Here is a 22,546-nt window from a genome sequence, read left to right as displayed (position 1 = left end):
TTAATGAAGGCCCTAATCCATTATGATTAGTGTCCTTATCAAAAGGGGAATTTGGACACAGAGATACGAATAGAAGGAAGACAATATAAAGAGAGGTCTGTTCCAGGCCTTGCTCCTTGGCTTGTAGATGGTCACCTTATACTTGTATAAGGTGACCATCTACAAGCCAAATAAGGTGACCATCTACAAGCCAAGGAGCAAGGCCTGGAATAGATCCTTCCATTACACAATCCTCAGAATGAATCAATCTTGCTGACAGCTTGATCTTGGACTTCTAGTTTCCAGAACTGTGAGACAATAAATTTCTGTTATTTAAGCCACCCAGTTTGTGGTCCTTTGTTATGGCAGCCCTAGAAAACTAATATATATCCTGTCCCAAAGAACCAAATATTAGAAGAAGATATCTTTGAGACAAATGGGGAAACATGGACACAAAAAGTTTACAGTTTAGTGGAAGAGGAAGATACTAATCAAGTAATTTCATTCATGATTTTAAAAACTGCAAGTGTATATGAAGTGACAAAAGAGAGATCTGACCTAATCAGGGAGAACAAATATGCACGGTGAAAAGGATGTTTATCCCAAGGCCTGAGGATGAGTGCACATTCAGCAGGTGGGGAAGAGCAGTCCAGGCAGTGGGAACAGTCCACGCAAAGGCAGAGCTCATGGTACATCCAAGGAACTGAAAGAATGCCAGGAATATACCAGAGCTACGACGCCTAGGGCTAAGGTATATGCACTGAAGGCAAGGCCTGAAAAGCAGTTTGGGACCAAACTGTGAAGAGCCTTTAGGGCCAAATTAAGATTTATGATCTTTTATCCTAAGAACAATGAGAAGCCATTAATGTGTTTTAATCAAGAAAGGGGAAGGGATATGGTGGTTCTGTGATAGTGAGATGTCCAGACTTGTGGTTTAGAAAGTGTCCTGTGACTTTAATATTAAGACACAATCCAGAGGCTAGAAAGAGCAGGCGTGAATACAGAGATACCAGCACAAAGACTGCTGCCAATCAGAGAGTGATGGGCAGCAACGATGGTAGAAATGGAAAGAAATGAATGACCTGAGAGATGATAAACACATAAAAATAATAGAACATGGTAATAAATCTGGATCTGAGGGATAATCAAGATGTAAGTTTCAATGACGATTCCTGGGCAGGGTGACTATATATCCCAATTTGCCAAGCAACCTCAATGTAATTATTAATAGCACTCCCTTCTATTCTCAAAAGGGTCCTAGTTTAGGCAATAAATTAAATGGTAATTCTAACACCTAGGTCTCTGGCTTGCACCAGCTGAATAAATGATGGGAATCTACTAAGATCAATAGAAAAGGTTTGATCATAAATTCAGTTTTGGATGAGGTAATTTTGCAAATTTTATACAAAATTTATAAAGTAGTTATCCACATATACATGGAACTGATCTAGTATGAGTGAGAATCCCTCATAAGAAAATACTGATAGAGAAAGGAAAGGACATAGGTTTGAGCTTTGAAGAATTCCAACTTAGCCAAGTACAGAAAAATAAATCTCAACTTAGGAAGAAAACTAGTAGTGGCCAGTTAACTCAGGTGGTTATAGCACGATGCTCTTAACAACAAGGTTGCCAATTTGATCCCCACATGGGCCACTGTGAGCTGTGCCCTCCACAATTAGATTGAAACAACTACTTGACTTGGAGCTGATGGGTCCTGGAAAAACACACTTAAATAAATTTTAAAAGTTTTAAAAATAATGGAAGAAAACTAAGACTTACGAAAGCCAAAGGGAGAGACTATTTCAAGAAAAGAGGGTCAACAATATCAAACAACATGTGAGGATAAGTTAAAATGCAACATCAAAACTATTTGATGGCTTCAGTGGCAGTAACTGTTAACCAAAATGACAGCTGTTTCAGTGGACCGATGGAAACAGGAGTCAGAGTGGAATAGATTCAAGAGTGAGTAGAAATAGGAAATGGAGACAGCAGATTTAGATAATTTTTGGAGGTGTGACTGTGAAGGAGAGGGGAGATATGAAATTCTCTGGAGCAGTTCCCCCAACTGAAAAAAAGAGGGAGAGAGAGAGATTAAGTAGAAAATCTATTTGAGAGGAAAAATAATATACAATTGAGAGATAGTTTAAGGGTTGTCTATTAATAAGAGATATGAGCACAGACGCACTCTTTATATTTTACTAATTTAGTGGGAGCCTAGAAGAACCCATAACATACACACCATCATACACCATACATCATACACCATGGAAGTAAAGAGTACCAAAGCAAATCCCAGTGTATCAGAAAACTGAATATATTCAGAGAGGTATGTGACAATATTCTATTTAATAATCATATATATTCCATTATGATAATATACCATTAGTCACAGTAAAACCTTACATATTTAATAAAATGCATGATTCTCGTATCTTTCCACCCAAAGTTAAAAATATTCCACCTATCAACACCCATGTAATTTATAAACAGATCCACCCTCTTCAATTATACCTTTGGTGAAGATTACTTATTTCTTCATCCTTGCGGTTTATTTCCATTCTGGCTGTTTTGATAAGTGCTGAAATATTCTTCTTAAGAGACTGGTTTTCATTTTTTAAGCTGAAATTCTAAATATCATAAAATATATTTAATAAAGTATGTATCTACAGGATTATTAAACTACTACTTATAATAGCTAGTGATTATTAATGCTAACTACGTGCCAGGAATCACATATTTTATCTCATGTAATTCTCAAGAAAGTCCTGTGAGAAGTACTATTATGTTCATTATACACATGGGGAAGCTGAGATTCAGAGAAGACAACTGGCACCAGAGAAAGGCCATTTAAAGTGAAACTACTTAAAACAGGATCAAAATGAAAAAAACAAGTAACAAGAAAAACGGTCTCCCTGGGTTATTATCTTGAAAACTGAAAATAAAAATGACAAAAAGTGTTATATTTAACAACTTAGCTGTAACATGCAACAATGTTCATTTGAACATGAACAAAGAATGAATTTAGGATTGACTGGTTCTTTGGGGGAAAGAAAAAAGGAAGAGAAACAACTTTATCAAAAAATAAAAATCAGAAAATGACATGACATTCCTGATTTTTGCAGTATGATCACCATAAAAGTCACTGTGGCAAAAATTCTCAAGTCATCACCATTCCATCCCAATAGCCATTCTAAATCTTTGCTCATCAAATCATTCTCTTTTAAACCACCTAACATAATCTCTATGAATTTTCTATTATTTAACTGTTAACAGGTCTAACAGATCTTTTTATGTCAATGTCATTTATCAATAGTTTTCCTACATCAATTTTAAAGGAAATTATGCATGTTTCATCAGATTTCCTACTTAATACTAATGAGTTTCCTTATAAACTGCCAACATTTCAACATTTTAATTTCCAATACAAATTTTATAAAATTTTGATTTTAAAAGTTAATAGGGCAAAAATAGAATATTCATTATAATGGTACCTGTGTCTGTATTTCCTTAAACTTTTTCATCAGCTCTTTCATTTGTAGCTGACATTTTCCATATTTTACTTGCAACTGTAAAATATAAAAAGATTAATTAAAGCATCATTCTAAATTACTTTCTTAGCTTAAATAACATTTCAAAATATTTAAACTGTTGCAAATCAACCCACTAAAAAGGGCAGAAGAGTTCTAATTCTACTAACAGGTAAATTTAGTAAGATTACTGGTGTAGAGATTACTAGTTTTTAAAGTTTCTAATAAATTTCTTTTTAGTTTCACTTTCAATCTCCAAACCTTAAAATTCAAATAACATAGAAAGAAATTTGTCTAATTTAAGACTTAGGACAATTTATAACTTAGTGCAAATCACGAAAATAAAATGTTGTATCACACTGATTGCCTGTTAAGGTTTTATACATTAGGCACTTAAACATAATCAAGCAAAATTATAACTAAACTTACACAACCATTCAGGAAGCATTGTTTTAAAAAGTAGATCTGAAGGCAGAAACTGATTTAAGTATTCTTTTAGTCTAAGAACTGCTTCTTAAACACAGAATGTTTGTGCAACAGAACTGCTTCCTAAACAGAATGTTTGTGCAGAATGTAAGTAGATGCCTGTACTTCAGGAGCTACAAAAGAGTAAAATAACTGTCCTTAATACTTCTAGCAATCCCATACATCATTATATGTTGCCTCCTTTGCAGTTCCTTCTTCAGTAAGAATTTCTTCATATAAATCCAAACAACTTCTGGATGGTACACAGGATTTGGAAGGACTGTCTAAAATAAACATATAAAAAAGCCCTTATATTAAAATACATATTTCCAGATTCAATACAATACTATCAAAATTCCAATGTCATTTTTCACAGAAATGTAACAAACAATCCTAAAATTTGTATGCAACCACAAAGACTGCAACTATCTAAAGCAATCTTGAGAAAGAAGATCAAAGCTGGAGGCATCACAATTCCTGATTTCAAACTATAATACAAAGCTATAGTAATCAACACTGTATGTACTGGTATAAAAACATACAGCTAATTTTACTAACAATTGTCACCCCAATAAATTAAAAAAAAAACAAACAAAAAAAAACAGACATACAGATCAATGGAACAAAACAAAGAGCCCAGAAATAAACCCACATACACATGGTCAATTAATTTATGGCAAAGCAGCCAAGAATATACAATGGGGAAAGGACAGTCTCTTCAATCAATGGTGTTGGGAACACTGTACAGCCACATGCAAAAGAATAAAACTGGACCCCTATCTTATACCCTGGATAATAATCAACTAAAAATGCATTAAAGTCTTGAATGTAAGACCTGAAAACATAAAACTCCTAGAGAAAAAACATAGGGGGTAAGCTCCTGGACATTGGTCTTAGCGCTGATTTTCTGGATTTGACAACAAAAACAAAAATAAACAAGTGGGACTACATCAAATTAAAAAGCTTCTGCACAGCAAAGGAAACCATAAACAAAACGAAAAGGCAACCTACAGAATGGGAGAAAACATTTGCAAATTATGTATCTGATAAGGAGTTTAATATCCAAAATATATAAAGAACTCACACAACTCAATAGCAAAAAAAAGAAAATCTGACTGAAAAATGGGCTGAGGAACTGAGCAGACATTCATTTTTCTAAAGACATACAAATGGCCAACAGGTACAGGAAATAATAATCAGGAAAATGCAAATCAAACCCACAACGAGATATCACCTCACACCTGTTAGGACAGGTATCATTAAAAAGACAAGAGATAACCAGTGTTGGTGAGGATGTAGAGAAAACGGAACCCTTGTACACTGTTGGTGGGAATGTAAACTGGTAAAGCTACTGTGGAAAAGAAAAAAAAAAACAGAACTACCATATGATCCAGCACTCCCAGTTCTGGATATAGATCCAAAAGAACTGAAAACCGGTTCTCGAAAAGGTATCTGTACCCCAATGTTCACTGTGGCATTATTCACAATAGCCAAGATGTGGAAACAACCTAAGTGCCCATCAATGAATGAAAGATTAAGGGTGTGTGTGTGTGTGTGTGTGTGTACACCACAATGAAATATTATTCAGTCAGGAGGAAGACATCCTGCCATTTGTGACAACATAAATGGACTCTGAGTGCATTATGCTAAGTGAAATAAGTCAGACAAAGACATCTACTATATGTGAAAATGTAAAAAAGCAAATGCATAGAAACAGAGACTAGAATGGTGGTTATCAGCGGTTAAGGGTGGAGGAAAAGAGGAGATGTAGTTCAGAGTACAAACTCCCAGCTATAACATGAATAAATTCCGGTGAGCTAATGTACAGCACAGTGACTATACTTAATAATACCGTGTTATATAATTGAAAGTTGCTGAGAAAGTGATCTTACATGTTCTCACCACAAAAACAAGATGGTAATTATGTAATATGATGCAGGTGTTAGCTAACTCTATGTTGGTAATCATTTTGCAGTATGTAAGTGTATCAAATCAATACACTCACTGTACACCTTAATATACAATTTTATATGTCAATTGTATCTCAATACAGGTGGGAAAAAAATTAATAGTACGTGTTAAGCTTTTGGATGCTGTGTCTATCACAACTCCGTGGGCTATATATACATTTCTCCATCTTCCGCATTTCATCCATATCTATACTAATTTCACAGATGAGAGTTGGAAAACCAATTTACCTAAAATGCTTGTACCAACAAATCAGGCATGAGGAGCTTATCTGTTGAAAACTTTGAGAGATTTAATCATGGATAAGTTTTATAATTTGAATAGGTCATGAGACTCTCTGTGTATCACACTCTTACTAATACATTTGAAATATTTATAGTAACCACCCTTTTCAAAAGTTCTAGTATTATGTAACCTGTGACAGTATGAATAGTAATTTATGTACAGACAGGACCACCAGTTGCATTTCAATAGTACAAAATATTTTTGCACAAGGTCCAATTAATCTGACACATAAATGAATAACAAATCTGAATGCTAACTTGTTTTACTGATCAAGCTTTGGGCAAGAAAATAATTACCTAAGTGTAATCATTTCAAAAAACGGGCAGATTGTTCAAGATCTATGAGTTACTCTAAAATTTAGTAACAAAGCAATTCCAATACACTGACCAAAGAAAACAAAATTATTTTATTACAGAATTTACATACCAGAAACAGCACTGTCCAAACCAGCATATATGTCCAAAGAACCTTCATCATTATTTTTAAGAGGAGAAGCTGCAAGAAAATTAAAAACTAGTTAAAACTGACGTATTGCACTTAGTGAAGTTTTTCCATTTCTACTCTGAAGGACCAGGAAAAGAAAGACTTTATTAGTCTTGCACCCAAGAAAGAGAATTATTTAGAAGTTTTATACAGCCTTATAAACAGGAAGATCTTAGACACAGATTTATGACTCTATCACCTCAGATTTAGACTTAAAACTCACTTTCAGAACATATCAGTGAGAAGATTCCAATTCAGGTAATAGCTGAGTAGTTTCTAACAGACCAATCCTCCTGCAGATAAGAACTATAAAAAGTTATCTGTAGTCAAATATTCTACCATTACTTACTGTGGTGATCATTTCGCAATATATACAAATATTGAATCACTACGTTGTAAACCTGAAATTAATATAATGTTACATGTAAATTATACCTCAATTAAAAAAAAAAAGCTATCTGAAGACTTAGACAGCAACCCAAAGCAGGCAAAAAACTAGAGGGGAGACAATATCTGAAAGAAAACAACACTTTGTGAGTTCCCTATCCCCCCTTTAATTACAATTTTTTTGTGAAAGGATAGGTCCTATGTAATTGTAGCCACACTAGGTAACGAAAACTCATACGGAAACCTCTAGTGCTAACATCTTAAAGAACCAGAGGAAAAACTGAGAGTGAAAACAGCAACTAGAAAGTAAGAGATGAAAGCATGAGAGCCATAGAGAGATTCTCCAAATTGTGTCCAAATCTCTGAGTGACCCCTAAACTCCAAAAAGTCCAGCTAAAGCTAAAAAATTGGAACAGAGATTTTAGTTGCTATCCATCACAGAGAAGATAGTGTTTAAGTTCAGCCAAGTTAAATACGGGCTAAAATGTGTAACAGCTACACTCTTCAGAGGAATATAACAGAATCCAACATCTGTGTAACATAACATTTACAATATCCAGAATGCAGCCAAAATGACTACATAGGAAATCTTGGCAGAGAATTAAAAGAACCTAACGAAAATCCTAAAACTGAAAACTATAATATCTAATGTAAAGAATTTCACTGAATATGCTTGACAGAAGAGCCAGTGAACCTGGAAGACAAATCAATAAAAATTATCCAATCAGAAGAACAGAAAGAAAAAATTAAAAACATTCTTAGTAACCTATGGGACAATATCAAAAGTTCTCTCATATACTGTACATCTGGACTTCCAGAAAAGAGAATGGAGAGGAAAATGATACTGGAAGGATACTAGAAGATACTAGCAAGACTAGAAATGGTAAATAATTTTAGTAAATATAAAATATTAATTTTTCCTCTTAATTCTTTAAATTCTTCTTAATTTCTTTAAGAGACATAGAATAGTTTAAAATCAAAATGATAGCATTGTATTGTGGGGTTTATGCCATCTTTAACATAAGGGGATGGGTGGACGTTATGCAATTATACCTACAGGATTACATCTTACATAAAAAGGTATGATACTACATAATAAGTAGACCACAAAATGTTAAAGATGTATATTGCAAATCCTTGAGCAACCACTAAAAACAATGCAGAGATATAGCGAAAAAACTAATACATAAATTAGAATGGAATCCTAAAATATATTCAAATAACACTTGAAAGAAGAAAATTAGTATTGCATTAGTGTTAAATTTACTGAAATTGATATTATGCAGTTATTATGTAAGAAAGCCCACTTTTTCTTATGAAATACACACTGAAGTATTTGGGGATAAAAGACCATAATGTATGCAACTTACTCTCAAAAGGGGTCAGGAAAAAAAATGTGTGTGTGTGTGTGTGTGTGTCTGTGTGTGTGTAAAAAAAGAGTCCACAATGATAAAGCTACTGGCATAAAATATTAACAAGAGGTAAATTTGGAAGAAACTAGGTAAAGGGTTCTTTGTATGTTCTTATTCTTATAACTTTTTTGTAAGTTTGAAATTATTTCCAAACAAATATAACACAATTATGAAAATGTTATAGGAATAAAATTTTTCATGAAATCATGTTAAGTGGTAAAAAGTAAAATGTGAAGTAAAATATACACCGTAGGTGTCACTATCAAAAATTGTATGTAGGTAGACAGGTGAGAGAGTTATATGGAGAAATGAAAAGAGCTATTTCCAGCAAATGAAATTAACAATGCAGTTTTGTCCTTCAAAATTAATAGTAAGAGCTGCAAATGTGATAAAAAGTTAACCATTTGTGAATTGAGGTGAAAAGTAAAGGTATTCATTGTATTATGTATTATGCTTTCAATTTTTCTGTTGGTTTAAAATATTTCAAAGAAAAAATATCATAAGAGAAATACATAGCAGCATAACAATTTGAAACTATATCAGCAAAAAGTAATTAAATAATACCAAAAAGCAAATAATACTACCTAGAGTGGTTATGTTGACCATATTTTATGTGAATCCAGATTCCTTATCCATATCTATGAATATTAATTTTTTTAAATATATTTAAGCAAAAATACATGTTTTACAACTGCTCTTTTCATTCTATAGCATAGTAATCATAATTCTAGTTAACAAATATTCATTTATAATCTCAAAAAACTTAATGAGGTTGTCATAGCAAAATTACAATTAAGAGAAAAGAACTAGGAAATGTTACATCAGGATTTGGAAGTTTACATTCTACATATTATTTAAAATATCTTTTTATGAGCTTATTTTACTACGAGATCTTGGTTATCTTTTTCAGAATAATCATCCATTATGACTGTCAATTTTTCCCTGAACAACAATAAACAAGCACCACCACATGTACTGGAAGTATTAACTTTAAGAGTAACAAATACCTATCTTATGTTTTTTTCATATGACAATAAAATACATTACAGCTTATATTGGCAAAGTTGCTAATTTCATTACGTTTAAGAGGCTTGAGAGTATAAAATAAAGTTCACATTTACTAGGCACTTCCTATTTGCCAGGCACTTTATTGTATTAATGCATCAATGTACAAGGAGAAAAAGTTGATAATGACAGTGTTTTCAATGAGAATAAGTATATGATTTTGTAATTAAATAAATTGAGAAAGACAATTAAAATGAGCTCTTACCAGAAAAGACATCAAATAAGCTTGTTCCATCACCATTGTCATCATCCGCTGCCATGATCCTATCTCCTTCCGATAGCTGCCATCTAAAGTATTAAATATAAAGATTTTCCACTGTTAAAAATCAACCTCACAATTCAAAGAATAAACCTAACTTTAAGTTAAAAAGCAACTTTCAAATTTGGACACAGTGAATAAGTTCACCCTCTATCATGACTACAAAAAATAAAAAAATAAACAACCTAATAATAGCTAAAACTATAAAACAAAAACCTTAAATTTGCTGATATGGTTAAGCCATGTTGTAAGGTAAATGATACTAATTTTATAAAATAGGCCAAAATACAAATAAACATTTATATTAAAATAAGCCAACTATCATACCAAGTAGGTGTAACTATATGGTGAGTTCTTTGAGTCCTCTTAGCAAATCATCAAACCTGGGGGTGGTCTTGAGGACTCCAGCATAACATGTTTTCACCAGTAAGATGTCAGATAGACTAACAGCAAAGAGGCTTATGCTATAATAGGTTGTGAAAGGTGTGGGAAAACAGACGCTCTCATACATCACTCAAGCGGATACTGGTACAAGGTCTAGGGAGGCAATTTGGTAATAGCTATCAAATGTTTAAATGCTCTTTGACCCAACAATTGCATATCTAGTAATTTATTATAGTATAGATATACAGGCACGTGGTTACAAAAATGTATATACTGAAATAGTCAATGCAGTGCTGTTTGAAGTGGCAAGACTGAAAGCAACATAGGAATCCAAGAGAATTAAGAAAAAAAAAATCTGATTTATCTGATATTCACTAACATGTGACATTCTCCATTCTGCCAGGTAAAACTCCACGAATGCTGCCCCTGGTCAATGAAGCAAAGCCACTGTGGCTGCTTGGAGTCATTAAGGCTGCCTGCGCCTGTACCTGCACACTTCTGCGTTTACCAACTGAGACACCCACTTACCAACAGCCAGGTGCGTTTACTACCAAACCCAATTATACTTGTTTCCTTATTTTTCTAAGTAATAGTATTATAAAAGATTACATTACCAAAAGGAAGTTATTTTCCAGTGAAAACTAGACTAAATGTTTTGGAAAAACTGAAAAGGTGAGTAGCAAGACACATACGCGTACAAAATTGCTTGTCAAATTAAGTGAGGGTGAGAAACCCAAAATACTGGCAAAGAAAATCTAGTCTATACTCAGATTGATTCACAAGTATCTAAGTTCTTACTCCACTTTAATGAAAAACATGCTGGAAATCATAAGCAATGTCTTATGGGTATGGTTTATGCAACAAAGAAGTCAGCACTCTAATCCCTGGATTCATACTCAAAGAAAACGGTTATAGTTCTGCACAAGAGGTAAAATGTATGTAATACCTTTAAATAAAATTAAGGGAAGGCATACAACTTTTTTCTCCATTCCCCAGTCCAAATTTTTTTCCAATTAGCTGATTTAATTAACTGTTGTAATATAGCTTGTACAACAATTATTAATACAAAAAGCATAAATGGCATAATCACATTTGGCAAATACCACAACTAACTCTTGGTGACTTAAGAACTCAACTGGTGGAAGAAATTCACAGGCTTCCTAATAATAATAATCTACTAACTGTCACATGGAGTGGGGAGCATCAGTCAATGGGTCTTTTACAGAATGGAAACCAGTTCATCTAATGAACAGCAGAGAAGTATGATTAGATATAGAAATATTTATAGCCACACACACACACACACACACACACAGGGTGCCAAAAAAATGGACACATTTTAAGGAAAGAAATGTATTAAAATTGTAATGCTCAATATATACTGATAATAAAAGAGGAATACAAGTCACGTTTGACTTCCGCAATTACAAGACGTACTCAAAGTGGTTACCATCAGTGTAGTTTTAAGACAGTTTTTTCCTTTCTTAAAATGTGTATACATTTTTTGGTACCCTCTGTGTGTGTGTGTGTGTGTGTGTGTGTGTGTGTGTGTGTGTATAGTAGATACACATATATTTCTTTGATCTATCAATTGAGAGGGCCTAAAAATCAACATACAATATCAATAAGCACATCTATCATCCACGTCTTGGCATCTAATACTATTCTCTATTAAAATGGACCAGGGCTCCTTGAAGAAACGGCTGAAGAAACGGCTGACAGGAACAGGAAATGCACAAGATGACATGGACCATCTTTATAGTACAGGAAGGTAAGGAAGTGTCAAAAACAACAAATTAATGGAGGTATGTCAAAGAAACACTGGAACCAACTGAAAAAGCTCCCAACAGCCAAAGCTGAACAATGTGAGCAACAAATTAAAGTAGCATTGGATTATAACCCTAAGTATAAAACAAATATATATAAGTCCACACCGATATAAGTAAATTAGGATATGGAGAAGAGATCCTTCTTCCATGCATAATTCCAAATAAATTATGTAGCTATTCCACTCTGAAGCGAACAGAAAAAGGATAAACACTAGGTAAAAATGAAGGAAATCTGAATAAACTATGGACTTTAGTTAATAATAATGTTTCAATGTTGGTTCATTAATTATAAGAAACGTATCATACTAACGTAATATATTAATGACAAGAAATACCGGGGGGGTGGGGGTGGGAGGGGAGGTAGAGTGATAAACAGGAATTCTCTATACTTCTCAATTTTTCTGTAAATCTAAAATTGTCCTAACAAATACAGTCTACTAATAAAAAATAATTAGTATTTTATCATATTAGATTACAGAAGAAAAATATGATCATCTCAACATCAGCATATGATAAAATTCAACACTAAGTCTCAGCAAACTTGGAGTTTAGGAAAGTTTAAGGGACTTTTCTTAAACTGATAAAGGATATATTTCTATTAAAAATACTCTCAACACTAATCATCATACATGATGGTAAAACGATAGAAGCACCTGCTTTAAAATAGAGCATGCTTCTATTTGAAAGACTAAGACATGAAAGGAGATAGAACTGGAAAGAAAGCAACAAAGCTGACGTTATTCACACTATGATCACCTATGTAGAAAATCTACACATTATTAGAACTAGTTAAGAGTTTCTCAAAGTCACTGAATGTAAGATGTAATAGCTTTCCGCAAGCCAGCAAAGTTTTAAAACACAGCTGACAAAAAGGTATTATTTACAAAAACAAAACCATAAGGTACATAGGAATTAATCTAATACAAGATGTGCAAGACGCTTATGGAGAAAATAATAAAAGATCTAAATCAAAGGTTTGAAAACCTTTTCTTCTTAAAGGGCCAGAAAGTAACTATGCTGTGCTTACAGTCCACCCGGTCTCTCCCAACCACTTAACTCTGCCACGATAGCTTGAAAGCAACCATATGCAACATGGAAACAAATAGGTGTGGCTGTAATTCCATTGAAAGTTTACTTACAAAAGCAGGCAGTTTACTTCTGATCTAAATAAATGATAAAATATATCACAATCATATAAAGGAAAATAATATCAAAGTTGGCAATTCTTCCCAAATTTATCTATAAACTCAATGCAATTCCAGTCAAACTTAAGCTGACCATAAAATTCAAATTGAAGTGTTCAGGGCCTAGGTGAGTCAAGACTTTTTTTTTTTTTGACAGGGAGGGAGTAAATTTTTTTATTGAAGTATAACAAATACAGAAAAAAGTAAAAATCGTAAGTATATAGTCCTATGATTTTTTCACAGACTGAATACATCTGTGTAACTACCACTCACATCAACAAACAATCATTACCAGGACCCACAAGTACCCCTCTGGCCCCCTGGCAGCCATCACCCACTCCTAAAGGTTGGCAAAGGTGTGGAGAATGAAAGCATATAGACTGCGGCTGCTGTGCTTTGCGAAGGAAGCACTTGTGTATCAGTAGAGGACTGGGAGGCATCAGTGGAGATGTGTAGATTCCAAATGAGAAAGGCATTCACCTTGGAGGAAAAGCATATGTAGAGAACTGTAAACATAACAGCCTAGTTGGAATGGACCTCAGGTAGAACAGGACTGGGAGATATGGCTGTCAAATTGCATCAGTCAAACAAAAGATATTAAATGTCAGACCAAGGAATCAAGTCTTGAACTTTCAGAAGATAGGAGCACTGAAGATTTCTGAGTTAGAAACATTTGTATAAAGAAATGAAATAGGAAGATCAATGTGCGGAATGACCCAGAAAGACAAAAGTGTAGGAAAAGAAACTGGGAAGGAGGCTACTACTGTGAGTTCACATGATAAGATGCAACCCAAGATGGAAACAGTGAAAATGAAAAGAATGCTTATATGAGGCATAATAATGGAAGAAAGCAAATAGGGTAAATGTCTGGAAATGGGAAGTATGAACAACCATCTCCTGCCTCAATCCGCTCTCAGGCTAAAGTTCCAGGTTCAGATATAATTATTTCTGGCTTAAATTATTGTAAAGGTCACCTAGCTAGTTTCCATACTACCAATATCTTTTTTCTCTTACCATTTTCCACACTGGAACCAAAATTAATCCTGTGTATGCCTAGCCTGTGTTTCCCTCCCAGATCAGAACCCTTCAAGAGCTACCCAAAACATTACCAAGTTAAGCTTCACTAGCACAGAACCCAAGCCCTTTCCCAGAACTATCTCACTACTTTTCTAACTGTCTCACACTGCTCCCCTCACCTACCCCATTCAGCTACGTGATTGATTCGGTCACGAATGGTGATTTGGTACCACCACAGCACGTTTCTATAATGCAGTTAGTGTATCATTATTGAGAAATAGAGACGTGATGTCAGTCTCAGGCAGAATTTATGCTAGTTCAAACACGGATGTTCAAGTTTTGCACCATTAATTAAATGCAGTCCTGTATATGATGCCCTTACCCTAGATGCCCATCACTCCCGTCTCAGTACAACAACAGGCTCTGTCTTGCAAGGGCTTAGCATGGTTTTCCTCAATCTTTGGTGGGGTGAGGGGGTACGGGAGCCCAAACACAAGGCAATGAGCCAGAGCCATTCAGTCTGGCTCGTATATCACAGAAAATATATCACAGAAAACCGGCAACTGCCTCTACACCTACAATCCATGATGTTTGTATCCTTCTGTTCTCGTCTCTACAAATCAACAGCCTCGATCCTTCACTCCACCTTTCATCAAGCTATCTTTATCTTTTTTGAGAAAAGACCTGTATTTACTGGGATCTTTATTTATTAGGAATTTAACATGTCTTCTTAACTGTGCCAATATTTTAATGAAAATTGTTACTGTTCCTGTTGGTGCATGAGTAGATAGGTTTTGAATATTCTGCCCCTATTTTTCCCATAAACTCTGTTTTAGTGAGTTGCTGAATTAAAGGTTTTTCAAGAATGCATATAACATTAGAGTAGAAATGTCTCAACTTGCAGATCATGAAATATGCCATATACTTCAACTCCCAATATCTCGCTCATTCTATTTCTTTACCTGGACAGCTCATCACCTTCCCAAACCCAGCTACCATAAAAGAGACAATGCTTGTGCTCGCTTCAGCAGCACATATACTAAAATTGGTAGATTAGCATGGCCCCTGAGCAAGGATAACATGCACATTCACGAAGCATTCCATATTTTTAAGTAAATTTGCAGACATTACCCTGAGTAATATTTTTACTGATATATCCCCTCGGGCAAGTAAAGAAAAGTTTTACTCTGGAAGTAAAAGGAAAAATAAACATATGGGATTACATCAAACTACAAAGATGTTTCACAGTAAAGGAAATCATCAATAAAACAAAAAAGGCATCCTACTGAATGGGAGAAGATATTTGTCAATGATACATCTGATAAAGGGTTAATATCCAAAATTTATAAAACTCATTCAACTCAAAACCAAAAAAACAATCAAATTAAAAAGTGGGAAGAGGTATTTCTCTAAAGAAGACATACAAATGGCCAACAGACATATGAAAAAATGTTCAACCTCACTATCATTAGAGAAATGCAAATAAAAACCATAATGAGGTAACACCTCACCCCTGTCAAAATGGCTAGCATCAATAAAGCAACAAACAACAACTGCTGGCGAGGATGTGGAGAAAAGGGAACCCTTGTGCACTGCTGGTGGGATTGCAGATTGGTGCAGCCACTATGGAAAACAGTATGGAGGTATCTCAAAAATCTGAAAATGGAACTACCTTATGACCCAGCAAATCCACTCCTAGGTACCTATCCGGAGAAATCCAAAACTCTAATTCAAAAAATTTATGCACCCCTGTGTTTACTGCAGCACTATACACAATAGCCAAGATATGGAAACAACCGAAATGCCCATCGGTAGACGACTGGATTAAGAAACTGTGGTACATTTATATAATGGAGTATTACGCAGCCATAAAGAAGGAATTCTTACCATTTGCAATGACATGGGCGGAACTCGAGAACATTGTGCTAAGTGAAATAAGTCAGACGGAGAAAGACAAATACCATATAATTTCACTTATATGGGAATCTAAAGAACTGAACAAATGAGCAAACTAAACAGAAAAAGTATCAGAAATATACAGGAAAACCTGATGGTTGCTAGCTGGGAGGGGTGTGGGGTTGAGGGACAAAGTGACGGGATTAGAAAGCACAGATTGGTAGTCACAATATTGACATGGGGATATGAAAGACAGTTTGGGGAATATAAACAATAATGTAAAGATTTTGTAGGGTGTCAGATGGGCACTTGTCTTATTAGGGAGACCACTTCATGGATGATGTAGATGCCTGACCACTGCGCTGTACACCTGAAGCTAAAGCTGAATAATATTGAATGTCAACTATAATTTAATATATATATGGTCACGGACCGTGGAGTACAGCGTAGGGAATAAAGTCAATGGAATTGTAACAGCTATATGCGATGTCAGACGGGTATTAGACTGGGGGAGGGGGTTATCACTTTGTGAAGGGTGTAAATGTCTAACTATTACATTGTTTTTGTATACCTGAAACTAATAAAAAAAAATTTAAAAAAAAGAGACGACCCTTTTCTACAGACATAATTAATCACCATTCCCTCATTATACTGACATTCTACCGCTACCCGTCATTACTGCATTTAACCACCTCTATTGTAATTATTTGCTTTCTGAAGTTGTTTTTATACTTCAGTATGTATCAGAAACACCTGGGGAAGTTAAAACACAAGATGGGCCCCATCCCCAAAGTTTCTGATTCTATTGGTTTGGGGTGAGGCTTAAGTATTTGCATTTCTAAAAAACACCCAGGTTATGTTGCTGGGTAAAGGATCACACTTTGAGAACTACTATTTTAGATCAGTGTGCTGTCCAAAAGAACTTTCTACAATGATAAAAATGTTCTATATTGAGCTGCAATATGGTAAGTACTATCTATATGTGGCTATTGAGTACATGAAATATGCACAGCATGACTAAGTGTGTTAGTTTCTTGTTGCTGCTCTAACAAATTACCACAACCTTTAGTGGCTTAAACAACGCACATATATTACCAGAAAAACTCACAAATAGGATTTCACAGAGCTGTGGTTATTACAATTTCAATTAACACCTACCTTGTTCTAAATGCTATTGGGCACGTATAAAAACGTATTGGAATACTTTTTCCTAAGGAGATGAATTTTCTACAACTGTAAAGCAAAATTTACCTCTTTGGGTTAAACACTTGTTGGGCAAACACAAGGCGTAGGAAATAAAGAGCAAGTACTGCCACAAAAAGTAGGGGTACCAGCTCAGATTTATAGACTTTTCTGCTGCTCTCAGAGTACATAAAAATTAGAAATTGTTAGACCACCTCAGGGATGATGTAGATGCCTGATCACTGCACTGTACATCTGAAGCTGAACAATAATGAATGTCAACTATAATTTTATATATGTATATATATATAGATATATGTATATATATGTATGTATATACTTACAAGAAGCGGAGTACAGCATTAGGAATAGAGACAGTGGAAATGTAATGGCTGTGTGCGATGTCAGAGGGGTAGTGGATGGGGGAGCGGGAGGTTCACACAGTGTGAGGGATATAAATGATAAACGTCTAAGTATTACTTTGTCTTGTGTACCTGAAACTAATAAAAAAAAAAAGTAACAGAAAGGGGAGACTTGGCAGTGAAATTTGGTTTAATTAAACAATATTTTAGTATTATTTTAATGTTTCAATATAAAGGAATTGAATTTAAAAAATTAGAAATTGTTAATACTGAAATACAAACCAAAAGCCAGCAATAAGATGCTCAACTTAACAAACATGTTCCTGTAAGTCCAAGCTCACCAAGTTCAAAATCAAAAATGATCATCTGTCCATCAACATGTCATATGTTGACACCTCAACTTCTTTTAATAGCACTAGCATTCCCTAATAGGCTACTGATGTTACTCTGCAATGTTTCTCCCACATGTCCTCATTCTTGCCATGGAATTTATTTCAGACTCCCACTATCGCTATCTAATTATCTCCTCTCTCCAAGTACATTCTACACACAACTGTTGGGTTAGTTCTTGTAAAGCAATCCTGCTCATATCACTTCCAGCTCAAAAATGTTCCATTACTTTCCAATATCTACTGAATAAAGTTGAACCTCCTTACCTTGATATACACTTTTCCTACTTTTGCAGCCCCATCACTCACTATCCCAAGGTTTCCAAAATCTCAAGTTTGGTGAAACTGGTTCCTACTGCAAACACAATTCCTGACACTATCTCCCCACCACATATATCTATACGCTCACAAGCAAGTCTCGGTGTGAACACCCACCGATTAGAACGTGAGAAATAAGATGTTAGAAAAGTCAGGCGATAGATTACACAATTAAGATACTTGGACTTCATCCAGTAGGGAATGGGGGAACCACTGAAGGTTTTCAAAGCAGGGGAATGTCATGATCAAATCTGCATTTCAGAAAATGAACTCTAGTAAGAGTATAGAAAATATAGTGGCAAGGAAGCTAGAGAAGACTATTAAAACAGTGCCGGAGACAATGAGAATTGGCTAAGTTATTAATAGTGGAAATAAAGACAAGAAGCAGATCGGAGAGATTTCTGCAGTAGAATCAAAAAAGTTTAATGAAAAGTGTATTCAAATGTCCACTCTTGAACAATTCAAAACCAAAGCCTGAGTTGTCTTTTCAAAATGCAAATCTGATCACATTCCCCCCTCTGCTTAAAATCTTTCAGTGCTTTCTGCTGATTTTAGGCTAAAAAACAAATTCTGTCACAATTCTGCTTTACAAAGCCCTAAGTGACCTGGCCTCTGGCCACCCCTCCAGTGTTTATCTACATCCTTCTCCCCGATTCCCTAGCAGTCTTTACTCTGATCATATTGTCCTTTTAGTTCCTTGAACATGCCGTTTGCTTCCTCCCACCAACGAGCCTCTGCAAAAAGTGCTCTTTCCTGACGCTCTACCTTCAGTTGACTCATCTTTGATATTTCCACTTATGTAATGTTTCAGCCTTCCCTAGCTACCCTCTCTCTCACTAGTCAAGCCCCATATTATATATTCTTATATCAGTGTCTTTTCTCTCCATGGCCTCTTTTCAGTTTATGACTACATTTGTGTGGTATTCCTAGAGAAATGTCTATCTCACCCACTGGACTGTAAGCTCCATGAAGACCAGGACCAGCTCTGTTCTGTTCACCATTGTATCCCCAGCTCTCAGCACAGGGCCTGGCAGGTTGGTAGTAATAAAAAAAAAAAATTGTTGAATTAATGAAATTCCTAATTTATTAAGACAACTCTGAGGTTCTTAGCTTTGACAACAAGGTAGTCATGCTTTTAAATTAAATGGAGAACAAAAGACATGTTGAACTATCTGTAGGATATCCAGAGAAAGATGTCTAATAGCTGGAAACTAGAGTACATAGCACAGAAGACAAGGCATAACTGGTATAATTAGGATTACTCTCTTGAAATCACAAAGGCCAGTGATTGTCCTGGAAAGGATGGTTGGAGAAAGAGGAGGATAGTGTATCAGAAGCCCCTGGGGAGAAGGGCTTTTGCATACTTGCTCTCATCTTACCCCAATTGAGGATCTCAATATATGAGAGTTGCTACTGATAGGAATGTTGCACCTATGAAAAGTGTAGAGGCCAAATTTAAAATGGTGAGAAACACGACAATGAAAGAGCTGCAAGCTCACTCATAATCTTCCGATAAATTCCAATAAATTCATATGTGAAGGTGAAGCAGATGAGAGAAGACTCATGTAGCCTCTTGTGATACGACAATATCTTTTAACAAAAAGTCTGAAGGAAGTTTTCCTTTTTTAAAAAAAAAAGTGAATGAAATAAGCATTTGTAGAGGAAAAAGCCAGGGAAGAGGGAAGGTGTATTCTTAGGCTCATAGGAAAGGCCAAATCTACTATGACAAGATCCCTGAAGAACATATAAGGGGAAAATAACAACAAACACTATATACTGAACACTATGTGCCAGACACTGACCTAAATATTCTAATTACATTATTAAATTACTTTAAATCTTCCCACAAGCCCTATGAGTATACACTACTCTTCTTTTTAACATTTTAAAGAGGAAACATACAGATGATAAGAAATTTGCCCCATGGTCAAACAGCTGGTAAGTAGCAGATCTGGGATTGGATCCCAGCTCTGTCTCCAAAGCCAGATGACAACATCAAGAACATTCATTGGAGAAAAGAGCATAATTTTTGGAAAGGGGGCCATCTCGTTGTAAAATGGCAAGAAATGATAGAAGATAATTGGGATGGGGGATGGGGGGTTTCTTGCCCTGAACGTCTCTGTCCCCCTCCAGAAAGGCACTGAGATGGGGAATAGCCTTGAGAAGAGGTGAAAGGTTTGGAACTGTAGCTGTGAAGAATGGAAAACACCAGAAAAGAATCTGAGAACGACCAGGGAAGAAAAAAAGTCAACGCCAACTTGATTCCTGAAGTACAAATCCTGAGATTCTGCGAATTCTACATTAATATCTGAGTTAGGGCCTACTATGTGTCATGGTTCTAAGCGCTGTCGCGATCAAGAAACTTCTCTGGCTTAACAGTCCCGGGAACAACCAACATCAAAGATCACCTGACACTCAGAAACACCCATTCCTCCACAGAATCCCATCCGAAAGCTTTTGAGAGTACATTCCAAGATTGCTTTTTGTGGGGGAGGGGCGGAAGTAGCAGTCGAAAGGGCAAATCCTACATGCGCTCGCCCCCAGCCCCAGTCGGGACCCTCTCGAAGGACCACAGAGGGACTCGAGTGCAAGCCCAGAAGCTGCAATCGAGGGCGGCGGGAACGCAGCTACCTGAGGACCCCGGACATCAGGCGCGCCCCTCCATACCGACTCCGCCGCTCCCTTCGGCTCCCTGGCTCCCCGAACGCCGCAGGCCTCAGCTCGGGGCACTACCTCGCCATGCAGCCTCTTCCCCAGCAGCCCCGCGCGGACCGGACCCCCACAACAACTTACCCACCCAGCCCGGCCCAAGACAGCCCGGGCTCTTTTTAGCACAGCGAGGGCTCCCTGGCATCTCCGCCAATGCCAGAGCGCACTCAAGACGCGGAGGCGGGACTGAGCGCTCATGGCGAATCAGATCAGACGCAAAGCACGTCCTGGCGTACATAACTAGTTCCCGCCTTCGGGAGGGGGCAAAAAAAAAAAAAACACGATTGGCGCCAAACTCTAGTAGTTTTCGGGGTAAGCGGCTGGGAAAGGGGCGGAGCCTGAGCTGGCGGGGAAGAAGACGGAGCAGGGGCGTCCCTGCGGAAGGGGTGGAACCTCAACCAAGGTAGGGGCGGGGTCTGGGAGAAGCTCTTTTAATGAAAGGGAAAGTAAAGTCTCAGGAGGCCTTGTCATTTATTTAGTCCTTCAGCCCATACATTCTATTGAGTGTCAACCATTTGCTAGACATGGTGCTGGGCGCTGTCTTGATAACGATAACAAGTACTGTTCCTTGCCCTCAGACACTTTCTTGGATGATAGGCAAACAACTTAGCCCTGGGAGCTTTGAAGAGGGCATTACCAGTCCAATGGGGTGGGAGGGTGAGGAGGGATTTTCAGAGGGTAGAATATATGACTAGTCTTGTAGAACCTGCAGGCACCAGAGGTGCCGGGTAGGGTTTAACCTCCGGAGGCGGAGCCTGCGCCATTGGCTGATGAGGAAGTAAAGCAAAGCCAACTTCCTCTGCTACTTCCTCTATGGATCTTGAACCCTAGCTGTTTTTTTCTAGTTTGTCCATTTTAACAACTTTCAACTGTCATATCAACCTATATTTTAACATTTTTAAAAAGGCCCCCATTTAGCAGAATATGTTCTGGGAGAACAGTGGCTTCTTCGCTTCTCCCCCAACCAGTTTCGTTTCAGAGAAGTCAGCCAGACAGGCAGGCATTCCAGGTAGTGGAGACTGGGAAAGTAGAGAGTTGCAACCACAAAGTGTTCATTGTTGCTGGAGCGTAAAGTTCAAGGTGAGTTTGGAGAGAGAAGCAGTGGTCAGAACTTGGAAGGTCATATATATGGCAAAGAATTTGGAATTTACCTTTAAATAGTGAGGCATCGGGGAACTACTGAAGGCTTTTAAGCTTGAGGTTGTTATAATCTCATTTGCATGATTAAAATCTTCTGGATTTTGATATGCTCTTGTAGTGATCCAGGCTAGAGAAAATGAGGATCTGAAGGAGATGGTAGGTAAGTGAGGGGATAGATTTTAGAATATTTAGGAGATAAAATGGACAAAACTTAGCAATTGATTGAATGCTGGCTTTCAGCGTGGGTGCTTAGTGATGGCATTCATCAAAAAACAGAACAGGGGCTGGCCCGGTGGCTCAGGCGGT

At 36.4% G+C, this 22,546-nt stretch overlaps 1 protein-coding gene and 1 pseudogene across 6 annotated transcripts in view; one reads left to right on the top strand and one right to left on the bottom strand.

Annotated features, from left to right (window-relative positions):
• The window catches only part of CASP8AP2 (caspase 8 associated protein 2), a 32,134-nt gene extending 10,843 nt beyond the window's left edge, over positions 1-21,291 (bottom strand). The window contains exons 1-7 of one of the 6 annotated variants that reach the window (XM_019743288.2): positions 21,185-21,260; positions 19,339-19,418; positions 9,777-9,859; positions 6,651-6,719; positions 4,155-4,255; positions 3,471-3,545; positions 2,491-2,606 (exon numbers count right to left, since the gene is read on the bottom strand). In XM_019743288.2, the coding sequence (XP_019598847.2) occupies positions 2,491-2,606; positions 3,471-3,545; positions 4,155-4,255; positions 6,651-6,719; positions 9,777-9,831 (416 nt within the window). In that variant the 5' untranslated portion in view covers positions 9,832-9,859; positions 19,339-19,418; positions 21,185-21,260. Of the gene's footprint in view, positions 1-2,490; positions 2,607-3,470; positions 3,546-4,154; positions 4,256-6,650; positions 6,720-9,776; positions 9,860-19,338; positions 19,419-21,022 lie in introns of all 6 variants that reach the window. The other 5 variants (XM_074333300.1, XM_074333301.1, XM_019743285.2 and 2 more) reach the window with 5 other exon arrangements.
• LOC141571948 (U6 spliceosomal RNA) lies at positions 15,260-15,354 on the top strand (annotated as a pseudogene).
• Positions 21,292-22,546: the final 1,255 nt, after the last annotated feature.

The sequence above is a fragment of the Rhinolophus sinicus genome, linkage group LG05, assembly GCF_036562045.2.
Source record: "Rhinolophus sinicus isolate RSC01 linkage group LG05, ASM3656204v1, whole genome shotgun sequence".
Classification (NCBI taxonomy): domain Eukaryota; kingdom Metazoa; phylum Chordata; class Mammalia; order Chiroptera; family Rhinolophidae; genus Rhinolophus; species Rhinolophus sinicus.
This window is presented reverse-complemented; position numbering and strand designations above follow the sequence as displayed.